General features: G+C 36.5%; 1 protein-coding gene across 1 annotated transcript in view; it reads left to right on the plus strand.

The window, feature by feature from the left end:
* Positions 1 to 20,839, plus strand: part of BICC1 (BicC family RNA binding protein 1) — a 114,432-nt gene that overhangs the window by 77,854 nt on the left and 15,739 nt on the right. Inside the window, exons 4-13 of the mRNA XM_074154712.1 lie at positions 7,666 to 7,745; positions 8,876 to 9,034; positions 9,975 to 10,028; positions 11,017 to 11,211; positions 12,193 to 12,444; positions 16,169 to 16,300; positions 17,343 to 17,529; positions 18,951 to 19,109; positions 19,510 to 19,706; positions 20,000 to 20,141. Of these exons, the coding sequence (XP_074010813.1) occupies positions 7,666 to 7,745; positions 8,876 to 9,034; positions 9,975 to 10,028; positions 11,017 to 11,211; positions 12,193 to 12,444; positions 16,169 to 16,300; positions 17,343 to 17,529; positions 18,951 to 19,109; positions 19,510 to 19,706; positions 20,000 to 20,141 (1,557 nt within the window). The remainder of the gene's footprint in view (positions 1 to 7,665; positions 7,746 to 8,875; positions 9,035 to 9,974; positions 10,029 to 11,016; positions 11,212 to 12,192; positions 12,445 to 16,168; positions 16,301 to 17,342; positions 17,530 to 18,950; positions 19,110 to 19,509; positions 19,707 to 19,999; positions 20,142 to 20,839) is intronic.

Here is a 20,839-nt window from a genome sequence, read left to right on the forward strand (position 1 = left end):
GCACAGTGGAATGCAGTCAGTCAGAGCAGTAAGACATTAAAAGGCGCAGCAGTCATCAGGAAGCATGAAGCTGCAAAGTAAGTGTAATTGGGTTTGGATGTGGGAGAATTTGCAAAGAAGGTTGAGCCCGAGGCATGCATTTAGGCTCATGAGTCAGATGTTATGATGCTTTTTATTTAGCAAAACACAGCCACAATGACTTCTTTTGCCAATGTTTGCGTAAGAAACTAAAATTATCTCAAGGCTCATGCATCAAAATTGTAACCTTGAATATGTCTATGTGCAGTGAAGATATAATAGTGTTATTTTTGATAGGAATGTTGTAAGTTGTTTTTTAAGTCCTCTATTAAGTTGATCTTATGCTATAGCTTTTTTCTTCCCTTTATTTCTTATTTTCTTTCCCTGGCTTTGTGGTTCTGTGTTTGTGCTGTGAGGTACAATGGCAACAGACATTTAAGTAATGAACTGTGAGTTCATTGGTTCCATGCTGAAAAAATAAGATTTAACAGACTTTGTGTCCTGCTGAGATTGCTTTGCTTTGGGTGGCTGCTTAGGCTTAAGACTGAAGAACAAATGCCCAAGAAGTAGCAGAATTGCAGCTTGGCATGTGCTTTTTAGTGTCTGAATGCATTTATAAAATGTCCCTAATGACCTTTTTCAGAAAAAGTAAAATAATGAATTTAAGCTAATTATGGTGGTAAGAAACTGAAATTGTGTAACTGAAATGGAGTCTCTGGGAGATCACAATTAATTCATTCTCATTTCTTCTTTCCAGGTTTTCTTCTTCTTCACCTTGGCCTTTCCCTTCTCCCTTCAAGTCCGGTCACTTTTCTGTTTAAATTGCTATACGTTCTGTTACCTCTTCCTTGTCTTACCTCTTTGTTTGTGCTTTAAGAGGAGTCTTTTCAACTTCTTTTCCTCTGTCACTGGGTCTGAAATCCAGTCATCAATAGTTTATTTCTCCAAAAATAATAAGTTGTACAGGTAATCTATTTTTTTTAAAGCTTATTGATGTTTCTGGGTAATTTTCACTTAATTCCGGGCATTCTGAACATTAACTTTTGGTGTTCTGCTGAGGTGTTTCAATGCTGCTAAGAAACCCAAATGTGGGATTCAGCTATGATTTGGTGTATTTCTTTTCATTTGTGAGGCTACATCAAACAGATATTTAATTTGCCGTTTTATTTAAGGTAGCCTGTTACAGATTTTAAACATTTCTTTTGAACTACACTGTGAAATCTTTGAGAAACAAGATGCTCTGCTCTACCAGATACTGCACAGCATCTCTTCTGGGGTGGGTGGGTGTTTGTGTGTATGTAAAGTTGGTGTTTTACCTAGTCTCTGCTTCGTGAATATCTGTGTAAATGTGTCTGTGTGTGTGTATATACGTATATTTTTATAAGTGGTGGACAGAAGTAACAGTTGCTACAGCGCATCATTGAAAAGCAATGCTCTGATACTCAGTGCTCCTCAGGTGACTCCATAACAGCAACCAAAACATAAAAAGAGGGAAGGTTTCCATGTGAACTGCTTTCCCTGCAGCTGTGGCAGAAGCAGTGCAATGAGTATTTACTTTTTTCAGGTTCCTTCTCATATGCTGAATGGAATAGAAATTCTTTGAAAGGTGGAGTTAGGTGCCAGTAAAGGGGCGGACAGTGAAGAGTCAAAAAATGCTGAAGGTCTGAGAAGATGGTTTTTCCAATGTGTGCGCACGCGGAGGCAGTGGCTGTAGCTCTTCCCAAGGACATTTCGTAATCAGCTGTTCACAACAAACAGATCCCCTTGAATGCCCAGAGCCTCAGGATATGTCTACTCTGAAGACGCTATTAATTGCTTGCAGCCCATGTTTTGGACTAGTTGTCTAGTTGAAGTCCAGTTCAGAGATGATGATGCTGCAGTCTAAACTACAAAAAAAAAAAAAAAAAATCCCAAACCAAAAATCCCCCTGTTGCTGAGTGATGTGTCTGAGGATACAGGGGAGTCTGCAGCAGGAATGGCCCGTTGCCTTCATCCTTAGTACATGAGTATCTCTTGTTCCTTCTGTAGTTTAGATACTGAGAGTTGAGGTAAGTGCACTGAGGTACATCGGAGAGAGCGTGAGAATTCTTTTAAACTGATAAGCCAACAGCAAGAAGTGCCCAAGTGACAAATTTCCTTTCTTATTCAATTGATGTAATTTGCATATGCCCTTAATAATGAGTATTTGCTGCATGCTTTTAGCCTTAATGTTTCTTCTCCATGGGAAAAGATTGAGCCTGTTTCAAGTCTATCTTGGCTATCATCAACCCATCTAGTCTGGTCAGTGAATATCCACTCTGTACACACGGTATTTCCTAATTTATTTAAAAGCATTAAATAAGTTGTTTTAATTCAATTATCACTTTTGCCATACTAATAGTAAGTTTTACTTGACCTTTTTGATTAATTCACTTGTTTTATAGACGTCTTTTTGTTGCAGGGTGAATAATAGACTCACTCTTCCAGTTGAGAACATACTAACTTACATATGTTCATTTGGCTTTCCCTCTTTATTTTAACTTCTCATGTAGCTCTGTGTGGTTTTGCTTGTAATTTTGGGGCAGATATTTCCATAAACTGCCCTTAAAAATGCTAGGTCTCTTTTGTATTTGTTTTCTCTTTGAATGGCTCAAGTTCAGTAATACTCATGGGCTATTCAGAGCCTAATCAGCTACTTATTAAGGATGACTGTCATCTGCCCTGGTTTTGCCCAGTTGTCAAGCTATTTTTAGAATAGTGGTGTTTCTGTAACTTAAGTAAAGTCTCTTCGTCCTGTAAACAAGCGAGATGCATAGCTGTGGTCTGCAGAGCTCGCCTGGACATTAAATGTAATGTCTGATTTGCAGGAGAGGCCTACACAGTTAGATGTCTAATTTTTTGAAATACTTCTTGCCTGACAAAAGTGACAGTGCAGATGCATTTGCACTGGCACAAATGTATTTTTGCTTGGTGCAATTTTATTTTGTTTACTGAAATGCTGCACGTAATAGTAGCAAAAAAGCTGGAAGCTTGCTGGTGTAGCTGCGGACAAAGACTGAGGAGGTGGAAACTCTGCCAAAGTGTGGAGTGAGGAATTTGAGGATAGGAGCAATTAAAGGCCACTTCAGTGCAGGAGTCTGGAAAAATGAAGACTGTTGAGAAAAATTTCCAGCATTTTCTGTTGTGTAACTTTAGCTTTCTATTTTGTGTAAATATTCCCCCATTCTTAAGAAGGAGGCAGGGGGGAGAATCTGTTAAAACTAAGTTTATCTTTTCTATTCTTAGGGAAAAAGATACTGCCCATCAAAATTAATTAAAAGATAGGTTACTATACAATGAATTTTTTTATGTTTTGCAAGACGCTAATGCTGTCTTATAAGACAAAATCGTTTCCAGTTTCTGGTACTACACTTGTATTTTGAGCATTAGAGTCAGATATGCTTTTAGTATACAGACTTCTTCTGAAGCCTTTGTTCTGTGTTGGCAAGTGGTTTGTAAAGCTTTGGTGTCTTATTTCTTCATTCATGGTAGGCATCCATTCTTTGCTGTAGCTCTAGTTTTATTTAAAGTATACTTCCAGTTTGTTCAAAAGCTTTTTTTAAAAGGGGAAGAAAAAAAAAAAGGCAGGTGAATGGGATTTTTTTCCAGTAAAAATAGGTACCAAGCCCAGTGTTCCTCAGGGATGGAGTATGGCATAACTTGTTGGTGATCAGATCCAGTTGTCATCTGGACAAAAATGGCATTGTTGTGGCCCCAGTCTCAGCAAGAGCCATTTCTGTTGGAATCAGTGGGTCTTGTTCAATGGGTGGTCTCACTCCAGTTAAGGCTGTGTGCAGGTGCTGTTGTCAATAGGGTCAGTCTAGACACTGACTGGAAGGTGATTTTAAGCTTATCTGTGCTGACAATACTATACATACATTACAGCTGCTATACCTTTATGCCTAACAATCCTCGTCACGCTTTTAAGAGTGACATTTATCTTAGTTTGGACTTTGTCTGCTGAGAATGCGTTGCTACAGTCACACCTTGAAGGTATTTCAAATATTAAATGTAGAGCTTTTTCCAACAAATATTTTTGTTTTGGTACTAAGGCAAAGTAGTAATTTTTCTCTATGTTAAAAAATGTAACTGTAAATACTTTGAATTAAATAGTTGCACCTGGAAAATAGATGATAGGGAAAAATTTTATGGTCAGCCCCATCTAATGTAAATACAATAGCAGACATACATCACTTGTCATACACAAGTACTGAACACCCTAAGTTTGTGGTGCCAAGAAGCAACAAATTTTCTGGAAGCATTTTTAATGTATTTGGCTCTCTGTTGGTGACAACAGCTTCAGAAAACATTTAGAAACTTAAGTCAACTGTTTTAATTACTCCCTTGTATTGATGCACAAAGACCTTAAGTGGTCATTTCATTCCTGCTCGGATAGAAATCCTGAAAACAATTGTCAAATACTATTCAGTTTCGGTCTTTTCCACAAATAGTTGAGATTAACCAGAAAGCTGGAACTGAAGGTAAATGCTGATTCCATTAGTGACAGGTTTTCTCTCTTCAGCAGACAGTCATTTGAGGTCAAATGCAGCCTGATCTGCACTGGGCTTCCAAGAAGTTTGGGAGAAGCTTGCCTTTTGATTATCTTCTGGTAAATCTGTCTGTGGCGTAGTGTTACAAAACAGAAAGTTCTTTAATTTGAAAATAAATAATCTAGCCAGGAAAAAAACAGGCAGCTTCTCCATCTTATTTTTCTTAATAATTGGTCAAATTAGATTATCTATGGTTGGGCTCAGAAAAAGAGTTGGTATGATGATAGGTGATTTGATTCTCATACACAGACCATCACTGGAAGACACTGTTGAACACTAAGGATTCTTTAATCTGGGTGGCGGGGGGAAAGGTAGAAGAAGAACCAGTGAGCCCCAGTGTCACAAATCAGGCACCAGTCTGGGAGGTGGAAACTGATGAACTATTAGAGCAAACAATTTTCTGCTTTTCCGTATTTTCCAGAGGAGATACAGAAATACTGCAATACAAACAAGCTAATTGATTCCATAGAGAGGTATATTTCAGAAATGTAAGGGTCTGTAACATACAGAAAATCAGATTATGTGATCTAATTGCCTCTCTGAATTTTTAAGTAATTCCTGAAGTTATCTTTTGGTTCATTGATTCAATATTATTTGTGTGTCTATTCATTTTCCTGCAAATCACACGTCATTTCAATGTACTTTCAACTCCTGCAATGCCAGTTCAAAGAATTCAAACTCTTAGTTGCAAGTAACGCTTCTCATACAAAATTTTGATGTAGATATCACATCTAGCTCGTGTTTCCTTGAAGGAAAGAGTGAGCGAGTCTCAAAGGAAGAATTTTGTTAACTTAAAAACAAGTTGCTTCATATCCATTACCAACCACTGTGTCATTGAGAAGTCAAATAAGGAGAGGGTACTTAAGACCAATTTTAAAAGATTTCATAGCATATTTTAGAATTGTCACTGCCATCAGTGGCTTCTTTTTTGCTTTGTGGATTCTTCTTTGCTTTTGTTTTTGAAGTGAGTAATTGAGCTTTTTTTTTCCCTCTAAAAAGAAGAAAGGTTAAATGTAGAAATACGGAATTTTTTGCTGAAGCTGTTAGTACCAACAAGAAAGATGAGTCCAACTGAGATGAAAAATGGGGAAAAAACCAGGTTTTTTAAATGTATTTTCACTCACAGCTAAACAAGTAGTATTATGGCATGGTAGTAACCATCTTTGGTACTAATAGGATGCCAGGCTTGATTTCAGGTATTTTTCATACTTGTGACCAAATGTGTATTAAAATACAGTGTTTACAAATATGTGAAAATCAGTCCCAAAGTGGTGGTGGTCTGGTTTTGTGTTTTTCCTGGTGGCCTCTAAAGAGCACTTGGAGCACACGTCGTGTGCTAGAATCTGCTTCTGGGAATTTCTGCCTGCGACATCCACTTCAAATATCATTCACAGCTTAAACACATTAGAACCACATGGCTTACTGTCAAATTAAAAAAAGAAAAGAAAAATTGCCCTTAAGACTATTTTGTTGTGTTTTTTCACTTTGCTCCATTGTGAAAAGGCTGAAGCAGCAGATTTTTAGAGCTTCTGTAGATTCTATGCGCATACCATGTTTTTGCAACTACGGTTTTTCCATTTTTAAAAATGAAATATATCTGTTTCTCAGAACTCAAAATGCTGCGTTTTTCTTGACTTTCATGAAACTTGGCAGTGAATCCTATGTTCCTTCAGTGTTTCTGTATCCCCGGCTGAATGTGCTCAGAACTTCCCAGTGGTAAAGACTAGAGTCTTTTAATTGTTGGAAGGAAAAGAGTATCCAGGCATGGCTTAAACAATTTCAATTTTCAATTGAAAACACCAGGTTTACAATCTAAAGTTGTGCTACCATTTCTTTAGCAGTGAAGTGATTTCAATCACTGAGATGATGGGAAAGGCAGATATGTTGTGTTACGGCTGTGTTTTCTCCTGCCATTGAGAAAATACATACTCTTATATACCCTAAGATGTATGTATCTGTCTAGCATAATGAGTTAGATTAACTCATTAGGCAGAAGAGGGTTTAGAGATCTTTTTTTTTTGAGAAGAGTTCATCCCATCACAGGAGAAAAAGCCCTGTTACGCTGCAAAAGGGTAGAGGACTCAAGAACTGGGGAAAGAGAAGTAGGCATCACCTGCAAAATCATATCCTTGTTTCTGATACTTAAAATTTTAGGTGGTGGTTGGGGATTTTTTTATTTATTTTAACTTAAGCTGTATTTAATGTTTTGACAATAGTTTCACATGGTGGCACTTTATGCTTCTGGACACCAGATGGTGCTGCTAAACTAGCTAATGTGTCATTTTCACACTTCTTTTTGAGTAATTGATACTTGATTTAGTTCCAAAGTCAGTTCTGTACCATTTCCAACCAGGTGTATGTGCCAGGATGCAAAACTGTACCTGAGAGCTCAGCACAACACCTTCTGCTGTTTAAGGACAATGGTCTGAAAATTGTAAACTGAAGTGTGTTGTAGAATCAATATTTTAGATCTCAATGGGCAAAAACTGCCATCAGCTGTTGTTCCTCCTAGGTATACAGCTTAGTAGCAAATCTTAATTTAAATACTTAACGCTTCAATAAATCAAATCTCCTAAGTGTCTTTTAAATGTGATTTGATAACTTCACTCAAAACTTCTGGTGATGGCACCTATATTGCTAGGTTAAAACTGCAAAGGATAGTTCTAGAGACTAATTAAATATAATGAAGTAATGATGAGTGTGGGTTTGAGTTTGGGGATTTTTTGTAGGCAATGTCTGAGTCAAGATGAGTAGGGCTGTCAGAAAGCTTTTAGCGGTCCTCTTAATATTTGAGAAGACATGATGGCTTAGCTACGTTATTGTGTTGCAGACAGCAATTATAATACTGTGAGGTACATTTGTTATTCGATTTCTTTGTATTTTAAGTTGTTTTTTTAATGAACTCGTCCGGTAATCCTAATTGTGGGGCTTAAAGGGATGGAACAATACATTTGGGTTTTAGCTGAATCCCAAAGACTGGTACAGTTTATCACTGAACTATAAATAATGGATTCAAATTTATTTAAGCAGTGAGGAAATTTTACTGTATTTTTCTTACAAGTCTTTACTTCTTTTATAGATCCCCATATTAAAGTCTCTGGAAAAAAGGAAAATGTTAAAGAAGCGAAAGAGAAAATCATGTCTGTCTTGGACACAAAAGTAAGAAAGAACTTATTTAGGATGACAACTTAACTCCTAATTTTATGGTGACATTGATCCTTTAAATGGGCTTATTTAAACAGAGGGTATTTATGGATGCTCTGAAGCAAAGTCTCCAACATATTCCTTCTGGATGTTAATATTTGGTGCATACACAAATATTTAAACATGCTACAAGAAAATTCTTGCTTAAAGCACCTTTTCCAGATCTGAACTATAGAGAAATAGTATTTCCAGCTGTATGGCTGAAAGCATACGTGGTTTGTTCATTGGATTGGGTTTTTGAATTTAAAATGTGGGATACAGCTTCACTGCAAATAGTAAATTATGCAGCCACTTTGGCGAACCTGAAATTTTGTTTTTGTTTGAAATTCAATTTTAGGAGCATTTATACAGTTCTATTTTTAACTGTTACTGCATTTCTTACACTCTGAAACATTAGAACCGGAATTTCTAAAACATCAAGATTTTGGCTGGAATCTCCTAAGTTCATCAGATTTCCTTTTCATCCAATAGCAAGTCTTTTGGGGCAGTGTGTACGCCAGCTTTTTGATTCTCTAAACAGATGCCAAAAGGAACACTCCAGTGATAAGCGCCATTTTTTTGGAATGACTGTTAACATTACTATGGACTGTTAACAACATTGTTTTTAAGAACAGCTGTAGGCAGTGTTTGTGTATTTTAAAAATTGATGTACCAGGAAAAAAAAAGGTATGTTTGTGAAAGGAGGGAAAAAAACAGTTATTTTAGGTTCCATGGCTTTGGTTTGCCAAAGTCTTCATCATATGGTCCTTTAAGATCAGACAGAGGGGTATGACTATGATTGAAAGAACACAGAATTTAAATACATTAGAATGGATTGCAATAGGACCCTTAGGTCACAATTGATAAAAGCCAGGGTGTGTTTTAAAAAAGCCTTAGACATTTTTTGAATATGTATCTTTGGGGTATTTATTTGCATGTTATTTCCTCATTGGAAAGAAAATGTGAATGGTTTAGCATTGACTATGATGAGCCACAGCAATAATACTTTGGAAATACAATTTTGATTGTGATTCTTGAAGTTACTTTACTCCAAAATACTCGGGTTCTGCTGTGAACAAATCTAATCACGGGTGCTTGATTTCCAGAGCAATCGGGTAACCTTGAAGATGGATGTTTCACATACAGAACATTCTCATGTGATAGGTAAAGGTGGCAATAATATTAAGAAAGTGATGGAGGAAACAGGATGCCATATCCATTTTCCAGACTCAAATAGGAATAATCAAGCAGAGAAAAGCAATCAAGTAAGTATTGTTTAACATTAACTCATTTATACTGTAATTCCTGAGAGTATAAAGCATTTCTAAACTTTTGTTAATTTGGGGTTTTGGGGGATGGTGAGTTCATGTTCAGGGAAATAGATTTTTGGTATTTACACTCGTGTAAATACCAAATAACTAATCTTTAAAAAAACAGCAAATCTTTAAAAACGGATGGAAACCATTTGTGATGGTTCATGAATAATTTTAATTTTTTTAAACTAAAATTATTTTAAGCGTACAGAAGTCAACAACTTAATGTGAATGGTAGAGAAGCAGTATGAAAAGCACTGCTTTTACATTTTTTCCTATTCAACACCTGATTTGTTTAGCATATTGATTAATTTCATCATGCTTTTGGCTTATGGTGTAAGCAGTTGAAAATTAAACTTGGTGGATAGCAAGCAAAAATGCATGTTGTAAGAGTTCGATTTTATTAGAATAAGTCACTGAACCTGGATTTCACATCTTTGTAATGCTAATGTTACTGGAATGTTTACTTTGAAGTCTTTCATCACTGTATATAGAATTCCCTTTTGTGCATCCTAGTGGCTGCTGAGCAAAATACAGTAACTTCACAACGTTCAAGAAAACTTACTGTTGTTGAATGTTAGCATTGAGCACATGTATACAGTGGTGGTTCCATTATGAGATCCAAACAACTGTGGTGTTTGATGTATCAATTTTTTTCTAGTTGCTTAAGCTTATGTAACCTAAAGATGCTATAATATTCATAGATTATTTTTTTTAAACTGGTTTTAGTTTTCAGTTACTGTTTAGAGAACACTTAAGATGTCACCAGGTGTGAAATAAGTGTTAATTTTTTAAAAATTATATTTAAAAGGGAACACAGGTATCTGAATAACTTTTGCAATGCCTCATTTGAAAATGTGATGTTATGTTTTCTATATTCTTGCTCTTCCAGGTGTCTATTGCAGGACAGCCGGCTGGAGTGGAGTCCGCAAGAGTTAGAATTCGGGTAATAGTCTGTTTCAGTATAGTGTTCCTTGAAAATACGTGAAAGGAAAAAAAAATATATAGTTTTGAGAACCCTAGGGTTGTCTGGCTCTGTCTTATGACAGCAGAAATATAGGAACAAATGTGAGCCTCCATATGAGTAAAATGCAAAGAGTATTATAAAAACAGTGATCCACATTCTGGCCAAATTTTTAACTAGCGCAAGGTGGACCTTGACCGTGAAGTCTACAGTATCAACAAGATGTAAAGTATCCCATACTGTGTTTAAAATTACATCTTAACTTACTCTCGCAGCTGGCCTGTAGAAGCTCAGGCATACTGTGTGAATCTGTAACTAAGGAAAAGTAAAAGTAATTGCTGCCTTTTTAATTTTAACCACTTTCATGTCTGATTTGTGCAGATAAGTTGGTGGAATTCAGTTCCGTTTTCCACTCCTAGCACTTTTCTATCTTCTAGTTTTGATTTGTATGTGTATTCTGGCACAGATAATTATAAATCTAATAAATTATGAAGACTTTTTCGCAGTTGTTGTAGTCAGGTATGTCACTTACACAACCTTGGCCTTGACAGTAATGAAAGCAGCTGATGTTTGCGTAGCTTTGTAGCTGACTTCAGAGCTCCAATTAATCCATGATGGAAAAGAGACTTATCAAGGAGGTTTTACAAATATTGACCAGTTTGTAGGTCTGCATGGATAAGTGTGGGAAATTACCTGGCTCTGTTGTTGCTGCATAGCTGCACACGATCCTGGGGAGGGATGCAAACAGAAAAGCCCATGCAAAACAAAAAGCTCTCCTGTCCTTGGAAAAAATCAGTGCCTTCTTCTGACTAAAGATACAGTATGTTTATCGGTGAACCCCTGGGGGGAGGATGTATTATGTCAGTTTAATCATCACTGACCAGTACATTATGATTCAGTAATGGGAACTGTTGCAGTTTTAGCGAGTATGATTGCAGTTTTCAATATTTGCTCTTCAATGTTTTTGTAGGAGCTGCTTCCATTGGTACTGATGTTTGAATTGCCTATTGCTGGAATTCTCCAACCAATCCCAGATCCTAATTCTCCCACAATTCAGCATATATGTCAGACATATAATATTTCAGTTTCCTTTAAACAACGCTCTCGAATGTATGGTGCTACAGTCATTGTCAGAGGGTCACAAAATAACACTAGTGCTGTGAAGGTAATGTGTCATCTTAAGTATGTTTCTGCATGTAATAAATACATTCATAATTTAGATACTTAAGAACTATACCAATGTTATATCCTGCCTCATCAGTACATGTTGTTATTGTATAATCACTTCTGAAGCCTGAGGTTTTGGGTTTTTTTAAACGCTTATAGGTGAGGTGTAAAAATGCATAGAAAATAAATCCTAAACTTAAAACTAACGTTGTTTATGCTAAGCTTTTAATTTCATCTCTTGCACACCTGTTTGGGTTTCCAGCAATTCTGGAAAATGTGTTAATCTTACCCATCTTTTAATTAACCCCTTCCACATAACTTCAACGTTTCCCCTCACCCTCACTCCCCCCCAAAGAAACCCCAAAAGCCAAAAACACAACCACAAAACACACATACCCCCAACATGATTTCTTCATGCTTTGATCTTCTCAATGTACACTCAAATATATAACCTTGAAAATTGCCCTAACAGTCGATAAAACTGGTCTTGCGAAACCAGGACTAGATGTGAACTTGACAGTCAAGTAAAGGAACTGCCATGAGCCTATTTATCTTAACAAAATAAAAATATTTCCGTGTTATCAACTGGCAGTGAGACGGATTGATATGGTCTCAGATGGGTGTATCTCAAGCCAGTAAAAATATCTTAGTCCAAAATTGAAAGACAAATTTTGCAAGTATACCTACCCAATAATATCTGTTGACTTTTATTTCCGTATGTGGGTACAGAAGGTGTGTTGGGACCGAACCAGTTGACATTGTCTTACTGCCTTTTACAATGGCAATTAAACACTGCATTTGGTCATAGAATGGGAATAGTAGGTAGAGTTTAGTCCATCTGTTACCTTTAAGAACTCAATCAGGTTTTTAAACAAAACATCTTAAACATGGAATGTACGATAAGTAAGGAAACACTCTGAAATGTCATTTTGTATGCCTGTGAGCACTGTTTCATCTGTTTCTTGCATTTCCCCCGCAGGAAGGAACAGCCATGCTTTTGGAACACCTAGCTGGGAGCCTGGCCTCTGCAATCCCTGTGAGCACACAACTCGACATTGCAGCGCAGCATCATCTCTTTATGATGGGTCGAAATGGCAGTAACATCAAACATATCATGCAGAGGACTGGTGCTCAGATCCACTTCCCTGACCCTAGTAACCCACAGAAGAAATCCACTGTCTACCTCCAGGGCACAATTGAGTCTGTCTGTCTTGCCAGGCAATATCTCATGGTAAATGCTTTCAGTGAAACTTGCTTGAAAAAAATGCCAGATCATAGAAAATACGCTCATTCTGCATGTACTTATAGGTCAAATGGAAGTTAGCCTTAGAGAGGAAAGATTGCGACTCACATTGCAAAAAGCTGATTCAGTTGAATGCTCTGTTTTTTTCAGCGTGTTGTGAGTGTTTGTAGTTACATAAAATATTTGTAAACTCTGGTGTCATTTGAAAAATGACCTTTGTAATATAAATGCAACATAAGCAATTTAAATTTACAATAACAGTATGTTTCTGAGTATAAGGCTGTTTTTTGGAGGGATTTGTTGTTGTTGGGTGGCAGTTATTTTGTTTTGCCAACCTGCCTTTTCCATGTTTGTCAGGTAAGTAGTTTTCTTTTGGGAGCAAGTGGCAGGAATTTCTTAGTTCCTATGTGGGCGAGTTTTCAAGGAAACTGGGGAACCGTAGGAAATAATAACTCGTTCTGCAGTCTTACAATCTTTCTAGTACTGTAGCCTCAGTGCTATAAGGCCTTCTATAAAAATAGCTCTGCTGATTAATATTATTATTACTTGTACAGATTTGTGTTATATTGGCCTTTAAGCTTCACAGGAGCCTTTAGGTGGTGTTGTAGTAACAATATTTGTACGCGTGTTTTTATACAAATGGATATTTATGAACAACGCATGGGAAGATTGGACTTTTAAAAGCCAATTCAAAGCTGGTATCAGGATAAACCATGATATCATTAAATTCCCAAAGTCCGTATCTCTTGCATTGCACTGTGCCTTGCTGCATAGTGTAAACCGAAAACATGGTGCCTATCTGTTCATACAGTTATATTCATTATATTCATATTATATTCTAGGATATTATTGTCTGTAATTACTAAGAGAGCCTTATTCATGTATTTCATTGGTGAGGTTTAAGTAGTACTTTTCTGGAGGTTCATGCAGTAGAAGAAAATGCAAACAAGCTATTGTATGAACATCAAAGTACACCTTTACTCTCAAAACTTAGAATTATACAAGGGACATTTTTTGAAATATTGAAGATTGATTTAATTCCAAACACACCAGTACAACTTAGTATCCTACATCACATCCACTGTATCGTCCTTTAAGAACTGTACTGATCAGGAAACTTGGTCTGTTTCAGCTCAGGCATTGTGTCCTGAAACTGTTCTTTCCAGTTTTGTAGATAAAACAGATATTAAAAGGAAATTTTGCAAAGGAGGAATATATCTTTTTAAACGATAAAAATTGGAAAAGCTGAGGGAAGAACTAACTAGCCAGATAAAAACTTAGCTCTGATTCCTAACTAGCGTTTTTCAGCCTCAGATAAAAGCACTTCAACATGCCAGCCATGCCAATACCTACATACAGATGGATAGCTGCAGTCGTTCTCAGCTTCTTTTGAAATAAGCTTCACTTGGCTTGTTTTCTTCTTGGGTATTGTTCAGCGGGATGAGATTTCTGTGGTGTGGAGTGATTTCCTGTGAGGTGGGACTGCATGCTGGCCTTGTCACTGTCGTTACTGCCTCCTGCCAGCTCCTCTCAGTCAGTCAGAGTAGCAGCTGATGCTGCTGCACAGCAAGGCAGCACAAGTGTCCTAAGGAATTGGAGAGGCGATTTAAAAATAGTGGTTTGATCTCCGCAGACCTCCTAGGAATAGCTGTCTAGAAGCATCTGAACATCAATACCAAGAAATACCATAATGCTTTTCTGAGCTACTAAACTGTTGTGATCTGTAATTCTCATCAGAGACCAAATTTGAGGCAGGGTTTATTATATCAGCAGAAAATGCAATGCTGTGCACAGATACCTTATAGTAGGACATATGTAATGTATTGGTGTTATCTTGAAAATTGCTTAGCAGCATGACTAAATGGAAACTTTAATGTAAACTCATAATTAATTTCATTGAGAAGGCTATGAATTCTGTGGTGTATGAATTGCAAATATCCCTTATCTCTGACAAGCATTGCAAGCCCCAGTTTCTAATCAGCAGCATATTGCTGGCAGCTTTATATTCAACATGATGGTTAAGACAATACTTGTAGCACTGAGGGCAACTGTAAAAGGAAGAAAGAATACCCCGTCATTTAAAATTAAATACTTTTATCTAAGCCAGAGGGATTTGGAGTCTTGTTTAAACTTTCTTGCTCTATGTCTTCTCTTTATTCCAAACCCTTTAGTTTCATCTGTATTTTGATCATCACTAAAAAATACTGACTTTTTGTTAGTTTAGTGTATAATAATGGGGACTGTAATGTATTTAATTACAGAAGGACATATTGACAACTTAGTTTTGTTCACTCCCTGTCAAAGAGTGGTTGTGTTCCTCTCTCATCATCATCATGTAGGTGCTCTAAACATACAATAGCAAAACAGTAGTGTAAAAAACAGAGCCTTTTAGTATGCTTATAAAACCTGACATTTCAACTTTCTTTCTGTTTTTCCTGTTAACCTTCAGTTGCACTTCCATTCAGCAGGCTTTTGGTAAGACCTTCTGATATTACTTTCTGTAACTTTTTTACAAAAACATCTGGAAGATTGAAGTATTAAATGCTCTCATCAGTTCTGTTACTGTAAAATCCTTGATTATTGATTTCAGGGTTTTTAAATAGACTTTATTTATAATTGTTCTGTTCAGACAAGTTCACTTTGCGGAGTCAAGCTGTGTGTGTTTGTCTTCCTGAAGCCAAAACAGTTAAGATGCTTTGCTTTAATTTTCCTTAAGTTAAAATTACTTTAAGTTTGGGAAGTACTGTGTGTAGGTGGTACTGTTGAGAAATGCTATTTAAATATAAAATGATACTGAACTAGTGATCTGGAGAATAAATGTACCAATCGCTGCTTTTCATTCTGAAGCAAAAGCGGGAAACTGATAAAATATGACTGCTCTCTTGAATGTCTCTTACTGTGGCTTTTTTGGATACATGTGATGCTGTGTTTCCTTTATCTTGAATCTAAATTCACAAAAAAGTAGGATTTGGTTTTCACTGACTTTGTACCCTTTATTTTTGTTACTTTGTGAGAAGTAGCAATCTAATAATGTGGAGATATCCTGTGACCGTTGTTTTTTGTTATTTTTGGAGGTTGGGCTTTTTTTAGGGGTGCTGAGTTTTTTTGGTGTGTGTTTGGGTTGTTTTTTTTTACTTAAAGCTTTAGTATTTCAAGTGTTTGAGATGTCATCCATATCACTGGAAAATACTTACCTAGCTGATCTAGAACAGGGGAAGAGAAGGGTAAAAGTTAAGACTTAAGCAATGGTGACTTACAGAGAATTTTTTTCAGAATTACATTTCCTTATTTCAAACGTAGTTTAACATGAGCTATTCGAGTATGTGAGAGCCTTACTGATAATAATTGCTGACGATATTTTCTTCTGATTTAGTAGGTAATAGAGGTTTCTGAATTTGAATATCTGGACACCTCTAAGTCTGTATAAATAGCTAATGCGGGGTGCATGTGCACTGTTTGGGATGTCAAATATTTAGCAAATCATTTCACTCTTATACCACCAGACTGTTTGTTTGGAATCCCTGGGTAGAAAGTCACCTGTATTCTTGCACACAAGGAAATGGCTTTACTTAAAATTTCATCCTTGCTATATTTTTTTCTGAATTTACTGTATCATGATACGTATGTGTTACAATCTCAGTTTATTGCTAACATTTTCATGAAGAAAGGATAGGCTATAAGTTTTATGAATCGTTGCGTCTTGTCTTTTCAGGGTTGCCTTCCTCTTGTGCTCATGTTTGATATGAAGGAAGAAATTGAAGTAGAACCACAGTTTATAACACAGCTAATGGAGCAGTTAGATGTCTTCATAAGCATTAAGCCGAAGCCAAAGCAACCAAGCAAGGTTGGTGAAAAGCTAATATTTTCTTTTCAGGCTTTTGTGACAACTTTTCAGAGCTGATGAGTTGACGTGACTGCTCCTCCTACTAGCTTAATGGATCATAAACTTGTGAAAGGCATATATATATTTTCTGCTTGAAATATCAATTTAAATGTTACAACAGCTCTCCTTTATGGTAATTTTACTTTTTCATTAAATATTTGACAATACAGAGATTAGCTTTCAGGTGGAAGATACTAATAAAAAGTCAGCTATGAGGAGATAAATTGTATCTGACTAGAACTACTCTTGATTTGTTTTTAAAGAAATTAGTCCTCAATTGCAGCTCCCTCACATAACTGCAGTGTTCTTTAGCAATTAAAAACAATACAAACAAAAAAAGCAACATCCAAATAATATGACTATGAGAAAAGTCTGACTGTTCTACACAAGATGTTGGAAAGAACCACAAGAAAAAGAATTACAAAATACCTCTTGTGGGAGATGTTCATTAAATGACCATTCCGTTGTGTCAATAAGTAAGCTTCTCTGTATAGGGATATATAAAATCAATGCAAAGAAACATTGTGTAGAGACTGTACAAGAAACAAATAATGTTTTTTGTCATTTAATTTTCCAGGCATTTGTTACTTTATTCTCAGATAGCTATGAATTTATTAGCTGAATTTAATACGAACAACTTTTCTTGTCCACTTCAAGGTATAGATCTCTGATAAAAGAGAAGATAAGATTTTAATTATTGGTTCATTTCTCTAGATATCAGGGCATTTAAGATTTGATATACCAAATAGTACTGAAGTGTTCTTCTTAGTCAGAAAGAACTTTCACCGTTCTCCTTGTCAAGTGCATACAAAATCCCTAAACTTACCGTAAAGGCCACTGAATTTGAGTAGTTGCTAACAGACGTTATCTCATGCTGTCTCGCACTACTATGTTACTGATGGCCGTGAGGGAGTGTTAAGGAGAGTTGTGTATGTTGCAGATCCGCGTTACATAGTTGTGTTACTCATTGCTTTTCCTTTTTTGTTGTTTTCTTTCCCTACAGTCTGTAATTGTAAAAAGTGTTGAACGAAATGCCTTAAATATGTATGAGGCACGGAAATGTCTCTTGGGACTTGAAAGTAGTGGAGTTATCATAGCATCAAATCCCTCTACTGTCTCATGCCCTGTTGGTCTGTCCTGTCCTGGTTTGGATATCTTGTCCTCAGCAGGGCTAGGACTCACTGGACTTGGTATGCATTCTATTCTATATATATATCTTTGTATTTTTTTATAGTTATATATTTTTTGGGGACTTAATTCACTTGTACTAGAAAAAAGGACCAGATGTGTATTTTGCATAAGGAACTGTGTTAAAGCATTAGAGAATTCCAAAAGCATCTGGCCTTTCAAGGGCTTGTTGTTGTAAAACTTCCTCCAAGGCTTTCGTAATCATCTGTGTGACTCATCTCTGTACAAAATTCTCCGGAAGCTTGCAAACCACTCAGCTGAAAGTGAAAGGGAGGGAAATGCAGGTGAAGTAGGACGTTGCTTTTACAACTTTCAGAAGAATCTCTTTCAAATGAAATTTCTTCTTTGGTAATATTGTCATGTCTGTCTCAGGCTGTCCTGAATTTGGGCACCATCCGCAGTACCATGAAAGTTAAAATAGTTCACACCACACTCCAGTTCTGGCTGTATCTCACTGTAGCTGAGGGATGCATGTGCTGCTAGTTTCGATTTACTTATCAGTATGAAATGTAGGACAGAAACGTGTAAGCTTTCTGTGAATGTGATTTTATAAAAGCAGCACATAGTCCAGACGAGAATTACCATTTTATTTTCAAGCTCTGCAAACACCCTATTATCAGAAATGCATACAAGGGACAAATTTTGACACTGGTTCTTGAAACTTAGAGTCCTCATGTAACCACCATGCTCCCTTGCAACCTGCCATCTAGGAGTGCTGTGTAGTTCTATGTCAGATGCTTTATGCTTTCTTGGGGGTCACGTGGGGGCAACTGTTTGTGACATTTGACTGGGGTTTTCAATGCTGCTTTTGTTACCATTCTTGTCATGCCTGCAGTTCGGAGTTGTGTGTTTACCTCTTTAGAGTGTAGTGATGAACTGCCTTGTGAATGCTCTTATACGAAGAACTGGTTTGAGGGAACGCTTTGGGAATAAGCAATGCATTTGGGGGATGATTTGCAGTCAGTATTGAAGATGCAAAAAGGAATTGAGTAGTTCTTAGTGTGGAAGTAGTGGTTTGTTCATATGAGCTTCTGAGAAAAGGTTATAATCATAGATGAAAGTAAGGTTGCTTTCTTGTTCTCTAAGTGATGCTTCTCTGAAACAAACTGGTGGAAGCAATGAAGGGGATATAAAGGGATGGTGGGGCAGAGAAGGAGCCAGTGTGGACTGTTTTGTTCTGACAATAGTTGGAGTCCATTAGAAGAACACAAGAGATGCTACAATTCTTCCTGGATATATGATTCACAGTTTAAGAATGCTTAATGTTCTTAATGTGTACTCTGCATGAAATTAACAGCAGTTTTAATGTTAAAATTTGTAAAATACATGCTGGTGCAATTTAGTGTTTGTTTCAACTGGTACTTTTGTAAAAATGTTTTTCTGTAAGTCTTAACTATATATTCACTTGTATAATTTTTTGCAGGCCTTTTAGGTCCAACAGCCCTGTCAGTCAACACCTCAAGTGCTCCAAACTCTCTGTTGAATGCCCTGAATAGCTCTGTGAGTCCCTTACAGAGTCCAAGTTCAGGCACTCCTAGTCCCACGTTATGGGCAACATCTCTTGCTAACACAAATGCCACAGGTTGGTAGAAGTTAAATGTAAATTAAATGAATTGTGCAAGAGTAAGTTTTTAGAATGACAATTATCAAGTCCAGAATCATTCATTTTTTAGAGCCTTAACAGTTCTCAAGTTTATCGTAACACTGATTAATAAAATATCCAAATTTAAAGTTATTTAATATAAACTTACAACATTGCTGTCACGTGCAATGTCTTTTGGTCTGTTTTTATATATGTAAGTTAACTGTGTTAACTTACAAAGTAATGGTTAGATAAAGCATTACATTTTTGGCATGCAGTTCTAATATAAACTTGTTTAATGATGTATCAAAGCCACATAGAGATTTATATGAAGTATCACTATAGTACTTGAGAAAGTTAAACGAGAAACTTATCGGAACATGACCAATTTGTGTTACAGGTTTTTCTGCTATTCCACACCTAATGATACCATCTACTGCCCAAGCAACTTTAACTAGTATTCTGTTGTCTGGAGTACCTAGTTATAGTCAGAACACTCCATCTCCACCACCAGGCTTGACTCCTGTTGAAGTCCACGTCAACGGCTTGCAATCGGAGAGTAAAAAAGGCTCACCTTCTTTAAATGGTCACGTAAAGGTAAGCGATGTTATCTCTGGAGAGCCAGATCTGTTTGTAATAAACTTCTACTAAGGAGAGCTGAAAGACAACCGGCTATGCGAGCCGGTTCTTAAAACTACTAAGTTTAAAAATAGAACAGTAGTATTTTCAAAATATGATTTAAAGATGGAAAAATGGAATATTCAAGCACATTGTTCTTCTCTATTAGGAATGAATTTCTTGTTCTCCTGTGCAGATAGAAACGGGAAATTCTTGCAATATTTCCTTAAGCATCGCAATCACTGTCGTGATTTTTTTGACAATCGTTTCAGACCTCAAATATCAACTATGCTGCACTGTCTGCCACATCGCTAGGAGAAAATGTGTTGAGCACAAACCACAGTGATCCAGTAAGACAAACAAGTACTCATGGTGCCGCAGAACAAGTAGCTGCCAAGTCAAATAGTGCAGAAGGTAAAATTTTGACATTTTATTCTTTTGTCTGGCAGTGTTTGTGCAGTCTGTGTGCAGTTCATAAAACAAATGTAAATATATTGCCTGTGCATTGGTTTTGCAGCCATGTTGAAGGAAAATATCGCTGGATCTCCCAGATTTGTTGTCAAAGAAAGTAAATAGAAGCTGTAGTATCTGAGCTGTACTGTTAATAGAAACACCTTAAGTCAACAAAAATGTACTTGTAACATTGATTTATCCCCAAGAAGCAGAGGGAAATAACCAACGAAAATTTTAGTATGTTTTACAGCAGCTTAATTTCATTGGTTTGAACAATTTCTGGTGGTATAAATGATGTTGTATTTTTTCTTTCTAATGAAAGGAAATAGTGCTTTTGAGAAGGTTATTGCAAAAAATTGTCTAAATTTAAACTAGATGACACTGGCTAACACAATTTATTTACATGTTTTATAACAACATTTAAGTTATGCTGCCTTTTAGGAGCTGAAGGAACTAATGAAGTGTTCCTGTCATTCTCAAAGGGAGGGATAGCCAGATCCACTTCAAATTTGAGCAAATACATGTAAAGGCCTTGTTTCCCTTGCAAATATTGAACAAGGGGATGCTCTTTTATTAAGGGTTGTGGTCATTTGAAATGCTGATTTGAATGAAAGGTACCTTGCCCAATTATCATAAATATTTGTAACAAACATACTCTA

The sequence above is a fragment of the Numenius arquata genome, chromosome 10, assembly GCF_964106895.1.
Source record: "Numenius arquata chromosome 10, bNumArq3.hap1.1, whole genome shotgun sequence".
NCBI classification, from domain to species: Eukaryota; Metazoa; Chordata; class Aves; order Charadriiformes; family Scolopacidae; genus Numenius; species Numenius arquata.